General features: G+C 41.7%; 1 protein-coding gene across 2 annotated transcripts in view; it reads left to right on the top strand.

The window, feature by feature from the left end:
* GABRA1 (gamma-aminobutyric acid type A receptor subunit alpha1) overlaps positions 1 to 18,237 on the top strand; it is a 219,358-nt gene that overhangs the window by 149,558 nt on the left and 51,563 nt on the right. For both annotated transcript variants that reach the window (XM_063928756.1, XM_063928755.1), the window contains exon 8: positions 13,273 to 13,425. In XM_063928756.1, coding sequence (XP_063784826.1) covers positions 13,273 to 13,425 — 153 coding nt within the window. The remainder of the gene's footprint in view (positions 1 to 13,272; positions 13,426 to 18,237) is intronic.

The following is an 18,237-nucleotide window of genomic DNA, read 5'->3' as shown; positions in this document are numbered from 1 at the left end:
CGGGGGCGGACTAGCCATTTGCTGGGCGCCCCCCGCATGTCAGTGTGCCTGATCGGAGCCCTGCAAAATTTTGCAGTTCTACGATCAGGTCTGAATTAGGTCCATAAGACCTGGAGCACTTCTTGCTATATCCATTGGTATGGACCAGAATGGTTAGCATTCTAAATAACCAGATCCATTGATGTATGCACTAGAGCTAATTCCTGATGTCCTGGACCATGTTTCTCATCAGGTGCATACCCATCAGTTCTGCCAACACACGAGTGTGTTGTAGTACTGAATTTTAAAAAATGTTCTCCGCTGTCTCTGTGTCAATGATCCCAATGGAGTGAGAATCTGAAAATTAGAGGAATGATGGTTAAAAGGCCACTGAGTTATGGGGAGGGGGTTGGCTCTAAAATGTTTACGTCACGGTGGAGTTTTTTTTTTTACTATGCACCAGTAATCTGCCATTTTTACTGCAAGTCAAACTGAATCCACAACTATCCCAGAATAGATTGAAATATAGTCTTGTAAACTGCTTATGTTTTCTTGTGTAAACCTTCTTTTCTTCCAGTTAAATACTCAAGTTTAGATAATGGGGGAGATTTATCAAATCTTTAATAAAGATAAAGTGGAGAGAGATTAAAAAAAACAACTACTCAGCTCCTAACAGTCATTTTGAAAAATAACAGAAGCTAATTGGTTGGTACTTTGGAGGTTATTCCGAGTTGATCGTAGCTGTGCTAAATTTAGCACAGCTACGATCGTAAATTCAGACATGCGGGGGGACGCCCAGCACAGGGCTAGTCCGCCCCGCATGTCAGTGCCCCCCCCCCCCCCGCACAAATACAAAAGCACCGCACAGAGGCGATGCCTTTGTATCTGTGGAGTAACTCCCGGCCAGCGCAGCTCCTGGAGTTGTGCCTCGCTGACGCTGCCTGCAGCGGCTGAGTGATACGTCACGCAGCCGCAGCGCCAGGCCCCCCTAACGGTCTGGCCACGTCTGCGTTGGCCGGACCGCGCCTAATAAATGCCGGCTTAGCACCGCCATTCAGCTCCCTCCCGCCCAGCGACCTCCTCTGTCTCAGAGGCGATCCCTGGGCACTGATGACTGCCATGAGCCGGCGCACTGCGGCACTGGTGCATGGGCAGTTCCGACCCGATCGCTGCGCTGCGACAAACTGCAGTGAGCGATCGGGTCAGAATGACCCCCTTTATCTCTTTGATGTGATTATTATTTTATGGCCAGTTTGCCACTGAGAATGTTAAGGGAATTTCTCACAATTTCTCCATATAGTTAGAATACGGAATAAATGTGGACCCATCTATAATATACTTAGGCCACATTAGGAGTTCTGTCACATTCCCTCTCTTTAGCTTGCCATCAGAACATAAATGCCACTATCCTCCTAGGCTGGAAGTAGAATAATGTATTTGAAATGCTCTGTGCATATTCCAGCAGCAATGTCTAGACATTATTTTTTTAGACTAATTCAGATTCTCTTAAGAGAGAAATGTGTGCCGTTTTATCTGTCATCTGTTTAAAAACACATTTTCAGAATCCCATTTTTCTAGAAGAAAGAGTTCTTTCATACCTGTTCTAGATGCCAAATACTGATGATTTATATCTGATCCAAATATCTCTTTTGTTAGTTTTTGTCTTTGTGTGCTTATTTCCTACGATAACTAACACTGAGATTTTTCCAAAGCTTGCAAGAATATATATTAATAAAAGTTACCTAAATATAACATATTTAACAAAACAGTATTCTTGTAAACTCTGAATTTTAGTGTTTAAGCTTTGCATAGTCATTTATTTATGGCATACTGGAATTAAACACAAAAGCCAAGGAAAAACCATAATGGTTATATAATGGTATTTAAATAATTTCTGACAAACTGTTCTAAATCAAGATTGCCCATATACAACTTCAGAAAGTTTTACCATATTTTAAAAAGTACTGTGTACAATACTAGTAATATGGACCCGGGAAATGCCAGGTCAACTCAGCCTGCCACCTCTGCGTTGGACCAACCAATCAATGGTGTACTACTGTAACCTGTGGAGCTCACTTATGGCCAAATAATACAATTCTGGTGGTGGAACTATTTTGTTGATACATGATGGTAACCACTATTCCACCTGCAGCAATGATAATTTGGCACTACCTGCACCCACTATGAACACCTTTCAGCACAGAACAAGCAATATTTTGTATTGTATGGTTAAAATACTAAACCATCCCTTGTACCATATTTGCTAATACAGGGGCGGATCCAGAAGAAAATGAAGGGGGGGCACCATGATAGTGGAACGGTAATAGTTATATTTACATGCACCTAAGGCATGCATGCTCCCAGATAGGGGGTGTGGTATCACAGGGGGCATGGCCTCACAGAATACACCATCAGGTAATGATTGGCTGTAGGAGCGCATCCTGGTTAATTGCCAATGTTTCACCCTGATGAAAAGGCTGATTGGGCCTTGAAATGTTGGTCACCTGTTCCATTAGTTATGGGAGCCTGGAAGGCACCCCAGCACGATATAATTATTATAGTTTTTAGTTGGTGGTGGCAGGTGCAGCATACCTTGTTTTGGGCACTGCACTGAGACTCAGACTGCAGGACATGAACTGCCCATCTTTAATTAGCAGAAGCAGCCAGCTGGATCTCCAACAAGCAGCATAAGACATCTGCAGGACAGCCCTGTCACAATCACACGGGCCGCCTTCTCAAAGCTGAGGCTGAGTGTGACTGCACCTAGCATGGTGGTAAAGGAAGTGGAGGAGGAAGCGCTGGGAAACTGTGCGGTGCAGTGAGGGCTAATGAAGCTTTCTGCGCCGTCATAAGAAACAGTCTTACTCGATGCTGGCATTTGAACCCCGCACCTGGGATGGCAGTGGGGGAGGTAGGTTGTAGTGTGAGCAGGGAGCCTCCCCATTGGTTACCACACAGACTTGGTGTTAGAGCCGCAGCGGGTCCTAGTGCCTGCCGGCTCTTTTATCAAATCTGACTGATGGAAATAGCAGTAGTGCTGCTGCTGTTCTCCTTTTGAAACAAAAAAGAAGTCAGAAATGACAGGTGGGGGGGGGCACGGGCCCGTGTGCCTCCCTCCTGTATCCGCCTATGTGCTGATACTATGGAAAGAAGAATTAGCACTAAAAAAAGCAACGTCCCTCATCCACCCATTCCATAACCTAATATGCCCAATTATGCCCAAAACAACCAACCATGCTCCCATTTATCCAAAGCTGTACCCTATTATCATAAACCACCATACTTTTTTTGTTGACCTAAAATTAGAGCTACCCCACCCAAAAAACAGGACTAATAGAAGGTATTATATTACAGAAGGATAGTCAAAGATGTATACCAGCCTATTGACTAAAATATATTTTAGGCTCTATTTACTTTCCATTAAGAACCCTTGCATATACTATTTACAATTGATAAACCAGTAAACAGTGTTTTAAAAAAAAAAAGTTTAACTGCACGTAACACAATTTTATTTAAAAAAATAAACACAATTTCTAAACATTGGTTAAACATTAGTGGGCGAATTATCATCCATTGACCGGAACATTGCGACCATCATGAACCCATATTTTCCCAGCAGTTGCTTCTCTCTGCAGCCGCTGAGTGTACACAGCAAGGTAATGGAGACCTCTATTACATTTCCCCAGCGGCTGTTAATGTCTGCAGCCGTGGGAAAGAGGGGGCACCGCCAGGCTGTTTGATCAGCAGTGAGTGGCAGCACAGCAGACATTGGAGGAGAGAACCAGGAAGCAGAGGGAATGGAAGGTTCCTTTGTGAGCAGCAGCTGCTGGAAGATTATCTTCCAGCAGCTGCACAGTTGCCAATTCTGGCTGGCTGCATCAGATGTGACCATGTCAGGAAAAGTCCAGCATGGTGTGGTCACATCTGATGTGACCACACCAAGCAAGTGGTTAATCAAGGGCAAGTGATATATGCTTTGACCTGTCTTTTATACCTCTGCACCTCATGGTCAAGATACATAAACAAAGAGCACTTATTGCAATGCATATAAACACCAAGGAAAATGTTAATGTATGTTTAACACTATATCATCTTTGCTTAATATTCGTTTGTATAGTTGGAGACAAATATTGCAATATAAAAGTGGCTTGACTAAATAAACTACAATACGTATACTGCAGCTATTTAAATGACACTGAGCAATTTGTCATATCAGATCTAAACTGTGAATAACTCATTAGTGGTTGGAGCCCAAATTACTCACATTATTATTTCTTGTTAAAATATATTTATATAACAGCAGTATACTCCAGAGATGGTGGTTATTAACAGACAGAGGAGTAAGTGAGTCTTGCACACAAGCTTACAATCTATAGCAGTTTGATATGCGAGGTTAAGTGCTACAGACCAATTTTTTTTTGCAAAAAGTACAATTGGGAAAACTGTCCAGTGAGGTTATATGAACCAATGGCAAGGTTAATGAGATAGGAGACCAGGGAGTAATGGTAGCAAGGATAGTACTAGGAATAAACATGAGGAAGTAGGGCCCTGCTTAAGAGAGATTAGATACCAGTTGTTCAAAGTACTGTATATCTTTAATTTTTAGATTTTTTTATGTGGGCTCATTTTTATTTTCTACATTTTATTTTGCATAACTCAGATACATGTGGTTAATTTGCCTTGTTTTTCTGTTGCTCTACCTATTTGGAGCTAAGCTCTTATAAGACCAGCTTGCATACCTCCCAACCATCCTGATTTTGGTTGGATAGTCCTGCTTTTTGGGCATTGTCTCACTATCCCACTTGCGGACTGCAGTATCATGTGGGAGGGGTGTGTGTGTGTGTGTGTGTGTGTGTGTGTGTGTGTGTGTGTGTGTGTGTGTGTGTGTGCGTGCGTGTGTTGCAAGGTTAGTAGTTCGCTCATGGCATCCAAATACTATAGAGAAGGACTGGGATCAGCAAAAAATGGAGGCATGATGTGCAGCAAAGCCCGCGTGCTGCTTGGCTATCCCCCTGCATCACTAGGCCACACCGCTTTTCTGCCTCCCCTGCAAACTAATATTGGGAGGCACAGTATGAGTGTGGGTGCTGATTGTGAGGTTGTTATAAAAAGTGTATGTGTTTGCGTTGGCTTGTGGAGTAGGGGTGGAATGTATTGCATAGGATTTGCTCTGTATTCACAAAAATTTTTATATTTTTTTATGCTGTTCACTGAGAATTTCTAATAATGTTTTCTTCACTTTGCAAGTGAAGACTACTGATCTCTGCTCTGTTTTGTTTCTGCCTAGCTCTTTGTACTATGCAACTGTTGTGTATTATCGCCTCAGTTTATGCTGTGTGTAGCTTCTGCTGCCAGCCCCACAAATACCCACAATAACTGTGAGCATCAGGAAGCAGCTTTAAGAAGCCACAAATATCTTATTTCTATATGACTGTGTTATTAACAAGGTGGAAGGTTCTGGAAATATCAATGTCTGTGATACAATGGAGATACTGGGTTTAGTTATCTGAATACACTAGAAAAGAGGCGTCTAAGAGGAGACATTATCAATATCTTCAAATATACAGTATAAAGGGAAATTACAAAGAGTTATCAGAGGAATTGTTTATTAAAAGAACTCTGTATAAGACGCGAGGTCACTCGCTGAGGCTAGAGGAGAGAAAATTCCATACTCAACGTAGGAAAGGGTTCTTCACTGTTAGGGCAATAAGGATCTGAAATTCCCTGCCAATGAAGGTGGTAATGGCCGACACTATATACAGTATGCATTTAAAAACGGATTGGATACATTTCTGACTGAAAAAGAAATCCAAGGTTATAGCATTTAACATATTTACATTTTTAATCTGGGAAGAACATGATTTACAGTTGATAACTAAACATAAAACATTACTTCAATTGGGACATTATAATGAACTCGGTTTAAGACAGATTACAGGTCGAACCCGATGGGCATTTTGCCTCTTTTCAACCTCTGTAACTATTTAACTATGTAATAATGACTTTGAATGGGCTTAATATAAGGATTTCCAACCAAGAATGATCCGGTCTATAAATCTACACTAAAAAGGTCTACAGTCAAAAGGTTGACCACTAATGGTTGATATGTATTAGGTCAACAGGGTCAATGGTCAACATGGTCAAAAGGTCGACATGTAAAAGGTAGAGAGTTAAAAAAGTCGATGGGTTCAAAAGGTCAACAGGATCAAAAGGTGAACATGACAATGTTTGACACACATACAGTATGGTCGACACAAGTTTTTTTCTTTTTTCATTTTTTTAAAACTTTTTCATACTTTACCATCCACGTGGACTACAGTTGGGAATAGTAACCTGCAAGTGAAATGAGTCATACAAGGGGACACGGTACCCTGGGCTTTTTTTGTGGCAGAAAACTGACAAAACACCCCATTTTTTTTACAATGTGTGTCAACCTTTTTGTGTCAATCATTTCCACGTCAACCTTTTGAACCTGTTGACCATTAGTGGTCGACCTATTGACTGTAGACCTTTTTAGTGTAGATCTAAGATCCACACCCCCCAAGAACATATGCTCACTTACTATAATGCATATTGCCAAGCTGATTAAGAAATTCAATAGCATGTTAGCATAGTTAGAAAGCGCAGTTAAGACTGAATAACTGTCAGCTGGTGTGGAGAAAATACAGATCTTTGCAGGAATACTGGTGTAATGGATATGATCTCTTTAAAGTAATTCTCTTTCCAAACATTTTGCTATATAATATGTGCACACTGATACTTTTTTATTTTAAGTAGAAATGTGTCCAGGGCTCGCGTACAGGAATAAGGGGGAGGTGCATCAAACCTTCTAAAGATGACAAGTGGAAAAGTTGCCCATAGGAACAAATCATCTTCTAGCTATCATTTAATAGAATGCACTTGACAAATGATAGAGAAAATGTGATTGGTTGCTATGGGCAACTTCGACTCTTGTCCTTTTAATATAAGTAGAAGAATACATGTACTAACAGCAGATACTATACTCCCTTTGAGCAGACATTCATTTTTCACAGAAAAAATATTGCACAAAAGCATGCAAATAAACCTATAGCACAGAATACCACAGACTGGCAGCCATGCTGTCCTGATCATAATGGGGGCCCAATAACACTGGGACTCACCGGGCAACAACACCAGCCCTGGAGCCCTACAGCACATGTTGCAACTGAAGCACATGTTCCAATAACCCTGGCCATGCTACACTTCTGGACAGTGGCGTAACTAGAAATTTTTCTCCCCCAAGCCAAAAAATCCTTCGGCGCCCCCCCCCCCCACCCCCCAATCCCCCCCATAATTGGCACTAGTAAAGGGTGTGTGGCTTCGTTGAAATGGGCGTTGCTTCGCATAAAGGGGCGTGACATTGCAGGAAAAGACTACCTTATACCCCAGTTTTGCAACCTGCATGCCCAGACATTAGCCACCACAGGAAAGAAAAATAATCCTGATTCATGCCCCTTACATTATTTGTCATTTTTCCTCCTTATAGTAATGCCCAGTATACATTATTCCACATACTGCAATGGCCTTAGCCATTATGCCACACACAATAATGCACATGACACAATATGCACACACTGTAATGCCCCCGACACATTATGCCACACACCGTAATGCCTGTGACACATTATGACAGGAATCGCAATGCCCGTTATACATTATGCTACACACTGCAATGCCCCTGATACATTATAGCACATACAATGTCTGTGACACAGTATGACACACACCACAATGATTCTGAGACATTATACCACATACCACAATGCCCGTGATATAGTATACAACACACCGTAATGCCTGACACATTATGACACACACCGCAATGTCCGTGATACATTAAGTTCTACAGTAAGGCTTCTAATTACTTTTAAATTACCTGCTCGTTGCCAGGGGTTTCATGCTCTTGGTTCCATGCACGGTGCCAGGGGTTTTCATGCTCAGGGTGTCATGCTCGTTGCCAGGGGTTTCATGCTCAGGGTGTCATGCTCGTTGCCAGAGGTTTCATGCACTGGGTGTCATGCTCGTTGCCAGCGGTTTCATACTCTTGGTTCTATGCACGGTGCCAGGGGTTTTCATGCTCAGGGTATCATGCTCGTTGCCAGGGGTTTCATGCACTGGGTGTCATGCTCGTTGCCAGGGGTTTCATGCACTGGGTGTCATGCTTGTTGCCAGGGGTTTCATGCACTGGGTGTCATGCTCGTTGCTAGGGGGTAGTGCTTGTTGCTAGGGCCATGCTCCCAGTGCCACATATGCCAGCAGTGCCAGATATTCCCCCACAGTGCCAGGTATATGCCCCCAGTGCCAGATATACCCCCCCCAGTGCCACATATGCCCCCTCAGTGCCTGCTCCCCCCAGTGCCAAATATTCACCCACAGTGCCACACATGCCCCCTCAGTGCCTGCTCCCCCCAGTGCCAGATATTCCCCCACAGTGCCAGATATATGCCCCCAGTGCCAGATATTCCCCCACAGTGCCACATATGCCCCCTCAGTGCCTGCTCCCCCCAGTGCCAAATATTCCCCCACAGTGCCAGGTATATGCCCCCAGTGCCAGATCTTCCCCCACAGTGCCAGGTATATGCCCCCAGTGCCAGGTATATGCCCACAGTGCCAGATCTTCCCCCACAGTGCCAGGTATATGCCCCCAGTGCCAGATCTTCCCCCACAGTGCCTGCTCCCACCCCCCGCTCCTTTGTGTTGGAGGGACACGGAGCGCATAGCGCGCCTCTCCTGTGTCCCTCCTGGCTCTACTGCCGGTCTAATAAAGGAAGTGCCGGTTCGTGAGCCAGAGCTTGTAAGAGGTGTGGTTGTGATGACTTGAGGCTTGTCAAGTCATCACAACCATCTGTCAGAGTTTGTAAGAGGTGTGGTTGTGATGACTTGAGGCTTGTTTGATGTACTATGGAACACATTTCATATAAGGAGGGAAGGATTGAATGGGAGATATTTAAGAAAGGCAAAGATATAAATATTGATTAAGAGTTTGGGAAATTTTCTATTAGTAAAATATTTTATTTTATATATAAGTACAAGCAACCAGTGTGGGGACTGTTACAGTGGAGCAGCCATAGAGCAAAAATCAAGACATAAAATGAATTCGCTAAAAAAAAAAATTAAACTTTTGCATAAGCAAAGTTGCGAGTGTGCCAGGTTTACAGTATGTCAAACATAATTGGTGTTATTGTATCTGATAATAATCAGAAATAATAACACCCAACCAACAGTTCTTTGTTAATGAAATACACACTCGTTATTAGCTTTAAAAAATACAAAAACAGTCTAACTCAGTATGAGTCAAAAGTGCATATATCAAGTTATTGCAGTGTCTATATATGTTCATTTTATCAAGATGTTATTTACAGTAGTTACTTGGATTTGGAGACAGATGATACAAATAACTTCTAAATATGTTTGACAAATAAGAAGCAAACCTGAGAGATAGAGTTTGTTGTTGTGTTATCAACTGGAGTAGATAGGTACAGATGTAGTGATAGAGATAAAATTCTAAATAATGATTTTGTTCAAATATATGCTGACATTTAGAAATGAGGATTTGTCTTTTAGGTTGATATTCTCAGATATTTTCTCAGAAGTTGTATAGTTTCAATTCCCACATACTTCTCAGCAAAGTTACTTACAGCAGCGAAGGGAAGGAGACTGCAGATTGACATGCGGACGCTCGTCCGCATGTCAATCTGTGCAAAGTCAGTGGCGCCCCCGCAGCCCCTCGCCCCCAAGCCACCGCGAGGACTGCGGGGGCAGTAGTTACGCCACTGCCTCTGGATATTTTGCACCAACACAGGTTTACAAGCATACTTTCCATAGTGACTGAAGGGCCCCATACACTATAATGATATGTCTGAGGCTGAAGTCGGAGACGATTTCCCTTGAACTCTCCCGGGAGTGGTTCCATACGATTCCATACGATTTGGTACATTTTGCATGTGATATATCGTATGCGATCCCAGCCATGCATGCGGGAACTGACATATCACGAGTGCAGCACTAACGATCTAGGGGAGCCGATCCGACCCTCACGGGAAAGCGCATCGGATTGGTTCAGATTGGAATCACATCCAAAATGCTCGAATTCACTCAATATATCCGCCCGAATGCCCAAAATTGGCTAAAATCGGGCATTATCGTTCTAGTTCAAATATATGCTGACATTTAGAAATGAGGATTTGTCTTTTAGGTTGATATTCTCAGATATTTTCTCAGAAGTTGTATAGTTTCAATTCCCACATACTTCTCAGCAAAGTTACTTACAGCAGCGGAGGGAAGGAGACTGCAGATTGACATGCGGACGCTCGTCCGCATGTCAATCTGTGCAAAGTCAGTGGCGCCCCCGCAGCCCCTCGCCCCCAAGCCACCGCGAGGACTGCGGGGGCAGTAGTTACGCCACTGCCTCTGGATATTTTGCACCAACACAGGTTTACAAGCATACTTTCCATAGTGACTGAAGGGCCCCATACACTATAATGATATGTCTGAGGCTGAAGTCGGAGACGATTTCCCTTGAACTCTCCCGGGAGTGGTTCCATACGATTCCATACGATTTGGTACATTTTGCATGTGATATATCGTATGCGATCCCAGCCATGCATGCGGGAACTGACATATCACGAGTGCAGCACTAACGATCTAGGGGAGCTGATCCGACCCTCACGGGAAAGCGCATCGGATTGGTTCAGATTGGAATCACATCCAAAATGCCCGAATTCACTCGATATATCCGCCCGAATGCCCAAAATTGGATAAAATCGGGCATTATCGTTCTAGTTTATGGGAACCTTTAGATACATTTAAAAAATGAACCACATTGTTAAAGGCACACATCTGTCAGAGTTTCTAAGAGGTGTGGTTGTGATGACTTGAGGCTTGTTTGATGTACTATGGAACACATTTCATATAAGGAGGGAAGTCCGAGAGTTTTGCAACTGGGGATGGAAGATGAGTAAGAACGAAAGGAACATGTATTGGGTAGAATAGAGGATTGAATGGGAGATATTTAAGAAAGGCAAAGATATAAATATTGATTAAGAGTTTGGGAAATTTTCTATTAGTAAAATATTTTATTTTATATATAAGTACAAGCAACCAGTGTGGGGACTGTTACAGTGGAGCAGCCATAGAGCAAAAATCAAGACATAAAATGAATTCGCTAAAAAAAAAAATTAAACTTTTGCATAAGCAAAGTAGCGAGTGTGCCAGGTTTACAGTATGTCAAACATAATCGGTGTTATTGTATCTGATAATAATCAGAAATAATAACACCCAACCAACAGTTCTTTGTTAATGAAATACACACTCGTTATTAGCTTTAAAAAATACAAAAACAGTCTAACTCAGTATGAGTCAAAAGTGCATATATCAAGTTATTGCAGTGTCTATATATGTTCATTTTATCAAGATGTTATTTACAGTAGTTACTTGGATTTGGAGACAGATGATACAAATAACTTCTAAATATGTTTGACAAATAAGAAGCAAACCTGAGAGATAGAGTTTGTTGTTGTGTTATCAACTGGAGTAGATAGGTACAGATGTAGTGATAGAGATAAAATTCTAAATAATGATTTTGTTCAAATATATGCTGACATTTAGAAATGAGGATTTGTCTTTTAGGTTGATATTCTCAGATATTTTCTCAGAAGTTGTATAGTTTCAATTCCCACATACTTCTCAGCAAAGTTTCTATGTGTCCCTTCTTCCAGTTATGCACATGTTGCTATATGCTTATTCCAAGTCTAGCACCTGCATGTTCATAGATAATGAACAAAGACTTTTTACTGCTTGCTAAATTGTTAGAAAAGACTAGAAATTCTAATTATTTGCATATTAATGATTTAGCAAATACTGCCCTTTGCTGTTAATACAAAATTAAGCTTAAAGTGTAAACATGACATTCATATCAAGATTGTAAATAATTTGCACATGCTCAAAATATGAGATGACGCCTACTCAGAAAAGATTTATGATTCCTAGTGATACAGGTTGAGTATCCCATATCCAAATATTCCAAAATACGGAATATCCGAAATATGGACTTTTTTGAGTGAGAGTGAGATAGTGAAACCTTTGTTTTCTGATGGCTCAATCTACACAAACTTTGTTTAATACACAAAGTTATTAAAAATATTGTATTAAATGAACTACAGGCTGTGTGTATAAGGTGTATATGAAACATTAATGAATTGTGTGAATGTAGAAACACTTTTTTTAATGCACAAAGTTATAAAAAATACTGGCTAAAATTACCTTCAGGCTGTGTGTATAAGGTGTATATGAAACATAAATGCATTCTGTGCTTAGACTTAGGACCCATCACCATGATATCTCATTATGGTATGCAATTATTCCAAAATACGGAAAAATCCGATATCCAAAATACCTCTGGTCCCAAGCATTTTGGATAAGGGATACTCAACCTGTACTAATAAACAGAGTACAGCTGTAACACCAATCTTGTGTGTGTGTGTGTGTGTGTTTCTTTACTCTCCGGCTGTGAAATTAATTCTTTATTTTACAGATAGCCTGGTTGATTGATACTTGCCACTGTCAGTAGCCATGTTCATGTTTGCTGTGATGCAGCATGCTGTATGGAGTGCTTGGCTTGGACTACTCACACCCAGCAATGGCTCCATTAATTCCTAAAGGAATTAATGGAGTTACAGTATTGCAAGCTGCAAATAGTCACAGCCTGGCATGCCAAGCAGCATGCTATGATGCAGCCTTCCACATCGCAGCAAAGATGAACATGGCTTCATCTGTAACCAGCTTCCATTGGCTGGTGTAAAGTGTAATAGCGCAGTTTTTGAAAGCTTAATGAAGGTAGTAATTCATTCATGATGACATGGCAAAAGACATTCAGTATTGTTGAATGGTGAAAGATCTTGGAGGAATCAGAGGATCGATATACAGTCTTTCTGTGTACAGTATAGAGGTGACATATTCATAGAGGTGGCACAGAAATCCAAATAAGATTATTAGTTTTCCAAGTGAGGCTGTATAGATAGAGAAAAACAGCGGTTTTGGGATTGAGGCTTGTGCTATACCAATTGATAGATAAAGCAGCAGAAGGTGAACCCATAGCAATTAACTCTGAAGCAGTGATTTGATGCGATGAAATCCAGGTTTGGACTGTGCCCTGAAGGCCGCGGAAACTGAGCAATAGTATGGGTAGTGGGTGTAAAATATACAGTGTGTCGATTAAACTATAGTTTGGCCTTAAAATAAAATGCTAAAACATTCTTTCTCTTTACATTTCAGGTGAATATGTTGTCATGACAACGCACTTCCACTTAAAAAGAAAAATTGGTTACTTTGTCATCCAAACTTACTTACCTTGCATTATGACAGTCATACTGTCCCAGGTGTCTTTCTGGCTCAACAGAGAGTCTGTCCCTGCAAGAACCGTATTTGGTAAGTTTTAGGCATACTGCAGGTCCTCCTTGAATGTGTGTATTACAACAATCCAGTGTTTTTAAAATCACTGTCAATTAGGAGATAATGTACCCTGTACTTTAACGGAGTTCATTTCTATGTACAGTAGTTTATATACAATACAGTAAGGTGCATATTGAAGCTTCTTATACTCTGAATGGAACAACTCAGCTGAGCTCATTGTGAAAACAGTCATCTCCAGGTGCTAATCCCTTCAAGTCTACCTGTTATGTAGAGTATATTCCACAGACTGGCTAAGGCACCTTGCCAAAACCTACTGTAACGTTTTATCCTTGTCAGTGACAGCATGACATCTGGTTGTGGGACCAGAAACTGTTGATCCTTGTGACATCTTCCTGTCAGGCCGCAGGAGTTTTCAAAGGTTCTCAGAATGTATGTGACCTGGAATAGACCTCCCATGCAAAGCAACACTAAGATCCATGTAGAACAGAATTATTGGTATGAGTTATGCAAGTTACTATGGGGTCTATTCATGAAGCAGTTAAAAAGTGTGAAGAAGTGAGCCAGTAGAGAAGTTGCCCATGGCAACCAATCAGCTGCTACGTATATTTTTATAGAATGCACTTGATAAATGTTACTTCAATGCTGATTGGTTGCCATGGGCAACTTCTCAACTGGCCCACTTTGCCACTCTTTTCACTGAATAAAATACTATGAGATTAATTTTGGCCATTTAGTGTATTCGTATTTGGAGTCTGTCATTAAAAGGAGGAGGTTAATGATCTGTGGTTCTAAACTGCATTATACCTTTCAAAATGTCTGAAAACTAAACAATGAAACTGAAAATAATTCATCCAATTCCTTGTCTTTTAAAAATTAAGCTCTATAAAATTGTTTTAAAGTATAAAGGTGCCTAGACTTGCGTTTACTACAGTATGTCCTGACATCAAGGGTCGTCACAAATGTTTCACGAGTACAGCTGCCGTATTTCAGGTACACGGTAGGGTTGAAGTTGCCATCATAGAATGTATGTCATGCAGGGCAGTAGAGAGCCTGGCAGTGCCCAAGTACTTTTCAGGGGGGGGTGGCCTATACACAGGAGGCGTGGTCATGCACCCATTGAAAAAATACTGAAAATATTGTATTTTAAGCACCACCATGGCCACACTCCAGCCCAGCAGTCAGCAGCGTGTGCTGGGCTTAGGAGAAGAGCTGTAGCTGCTGCTGCCAGTTAAGGGGGAGGAAGCTCAGGGCCCCCACTAGGCCCTCACTGGGCCCCTCCATCAAACCTGGGCTTGGGTAATTTGTACCCTCTCCCCCCTTCTCACGGCACCACTGATGTCATGTATTGAACATAATGCCTTATTCAGCACGAGTCAGAGATGCATTGCATTTGCATTCTTCTGACCCGTGCTGTAGTGCGAACACGCATCAGTGAAAATAGGCCAGGATATTGTGGTCGTATTCCAGAAGGATGCGACTGCAACATGAGTGACAGCAGCGAATGGATATCGACTCAGCATTGCAGGGACGTTGCAGGGAAAATGGGGGCAGATTGGTGACGTTTTCAGGGCAGCTGCGTGACGCCACACATGACTGCTGCAAGTGAAAACTTGGCCGCCCTGCGCAGGCTGCAGATAAAACAGACAAGAGATACTGTAGGTCTAATAGAGTACGCTCATCAAGCATCCTTACCAATTCCTTTGTGACACAAAATCTTCCTAATCCCAAGCACCTACCACACTATCTGCAGTACACTATTTGTGAATTTACACATATAATTTAGAAAAAAAAAAGCCGCAACATTGAAGACAGAGGGCCTAATTCAGCATTACTTGTAGTTTTGTGAAAAATCGCAAAACTACAACTCATTTCTCTAGCTTGCGGGGGGCCACCCAGCACAGTGCAAGGCCTGTCCGCATGCCAAGCCCCCCCCCACTGAAATGTGAGCACATTGCTACACAGCGATACACTTGCTTTTTAAGGATTCCCCCTGCTTTTGCAGCCTTGCTGCCAAGGCAGTTGCCGGGCAGCCATGTTTTGGGTCACAGTGGCTGCGTGTGACATCACGCAACCGCTGCTGCCCGCACCGCAAACCTTCCAGACACGCTTCCGTTGTCCAGACTCTGCCCCTCAAATGCGCGTTGATATCTTGTATCAATCTATATATCATGGGTCTATCTATGTATCTATCAATCTATATTTCTGTCTTGTATGCATCTGTCAATATTTCTATATTGTATCTATCTATCTGTCATCTATCTATTTCTATCTTGTATCTACCGATTGATCTGTCTGTCCCTCTATCTATCTTGTATGCGTCTATCTATCTATCTATCTATCTATCTATCTCTCTATCTATCTATCTATCTATCTATTGCATGTGTATATCTATCGATCTATATTTCTATCTTGTATGCATCTGTCTATCTATATTCTTATTTTTTATTTCTATCTTGTATCTATCAGTCAATCGATCTGTCTGTCTGTCTATCTATACATCTATCTTGTATGCATTTATCTATTTATTTATCACGTCTGTCCATCTACAGTATCTGTCTGTTTCTGTCTATCACATGTCTATCTATCTATCTATCTATCTATCTATCTATCTATCTATCTATCTATCTATCTATTAATTTCTTTATTGTTTGCATCTATCTATCTATCTATCTATCTATCTATCTATCTATCTATCTATCTATCTATCTATCTATCTATCTATCTATCTATCTATTAATACTGGATAAAGTCACATTTGATAGTGTTTTGAAAGGAGACATATTCATAAGAATCTTATTAAGCTCAACTGCCCAAAATATTTACCATGGTCAAAAAATACCCCTCCCTGGTAATTCATTACCACGGTGACTGCTACTGCATTGTGCTCATTAGTATATCTCTGCAAAGATGTAAAACAAGATGAAAAATATTTAAAAACCTCTGCACCTACTTTTGCTGCTCAGCAGAAAATCTATTTCTTTTATAATTCTGTTATTTGTACATTTGATATTTCCTTGGGGAATAAAATAACAGGTTTCCAAAATATCTTATTAAATGCCAAAATCCATTGCTCATTAAGTGACATTCTTGGTATTCATACAATTTTCATAACAAACAACATGGTGAAAATACTGCAGTACTGTAGATGTAATATATTAATATCTACAGTTGTCAAGGTAACCAAGAGACATGTGATGCGCAGGACAAGTTCAGACACATCCTTAAAAAGTAGACTTGAATGCTGAATCCGCATTTCAGCACACAATTCATATTCATTGCAACCTTAGCTAATTAGCTCAGACAAAACATAATTTCAATCCCAAGAGACAGATCAAATTAATGTCATTGCAAGTCTACAATAAAACATTTGCGTGGAGTTAATATTTTATGGATGAAGCAAGATAACATTATCTATTCGGTGATATTATTGATGGAACTCGATTTATTGCAGTGTAGAATGCTAAACCCTTTGGAACTGTTATTTTCAGCGGTACAGAAACTGAAACATACTAATTGTACTGTACAGTATAACTACAGAAGGGAAGAAGTTATCTTCCCGACGAACGGGATCCCGGCGGTTGATATACCGACGCCGGGATCCCGAAAGAGGACACAATTTCCTGCGTCAATATACCAATGCCAACTGGGATGCCTGTGTCAAAATACTGACACCTAGGTTTAGGTAGCAGAAGGGAGGCTGGGCTTAGGGTGCAGGCACAGGAACATTAGGGTTAGGGACCAGGGAGGGAGGATTAGGGTTAGGGACCGGGGAGGGAGGGTTATGGTTAGGCACATAGAAGGGTAGGTTAGGGTTAGGCACCTAGCGGGGAGGGTTAGGTTTATGCAGCGGGGAAGGGAGGGTTGCGGTTAGGCACCAAGCTGGGAGGGTTAGGTTCAGGCAGAGGGGAAGGGAGAGTTAGGGTTAGGCACCACCGGGGAGTGTTAGGATTAGGCATCCACAAGGGAGGGTTAGGGTATGGAAAAGATGAGGGATAGGGGGCTAAATGGGGGGCTGTCAGGATTCTGATTGATGGGATGCTGCAGTCGGTATACTGATCACCGGTGTCCCATCCATCAGTATATCATTCTGAATCCCTACAGAATATGTACAGATGTGGCTGTACAAATATAAGGGCCTAAACAGAGTTGAGCACAAGTCAGCCATAATTGCTCTGGGATTGAGTGCAGAGTTTGAAGCTTGGTTTGATACTCGCAGTTATCATCAGTGCACATTTGCACAATTATGCACCATAATGGTGCAAAAGATAAGTCTGAATACAGGTATAATGTAGCCCACAGTTCCATCAATATGCCCTTACAAAACATTGCCTGCATTAGAACACGCCATTACAGCCCAGGAACACCCCTTACATCATACAGCAATTGAAGACTCTGGGGTCTATTCATGAAGCAGTGAAAAGTGTGGAGAAGTGAGCCAGTGGTGAAGTTGCCCATGGCAACCAATCAACATTGAAGTAACATTTATAATTTGCATACTATACAATTGACCGGAGCAGCTGATTGGTTGCCATGGGCAGCTTCTCCATAGGCTCCCTTCTCCACTCTTTTTACTGCTTCATGAATAGACCCCTCTGCCTCTAGTATAGTCTCAAAGTGTCCCTTGTCGACAGTTCTGGCAGCAGGATTTAAAAGGGCAACGATATTAAATGCACAATGCTCCTGTTGCCAGAACCGCCTACAAGCTGCTGCTTTGAAAAGAGCTGCTTAGTAAACATATCCCCCAAACTAGCAGTTGGAACATGAAACACTATTATGTTCATAGAGACAATTGCCTGGATCAGAGGTGGACATTAATGTATGTGCGAC

Source organism: Pseudophryne corroboree, chromosome 6, assembly GCF_028390025.1.
Source record: "Pseudophryne corroboree isolate aPseCor3 chromosome 6, aPseCor3.hap2, whole genome shotgun sequence".
In the NCBI taxonomy this organism is placed as follows: domain Eukaryota; kingdom Metazoa; phylum Chordata; class Amphibia; order Anura; family Myobatrachidae; genus Pseudophryne; species Pseudophryne corroboree.
The sequence above is the reverse complement of the archived record's forward strand: the minus strand, read 5'-3'. Positions and strand labels throughout refer to the sequence as shown.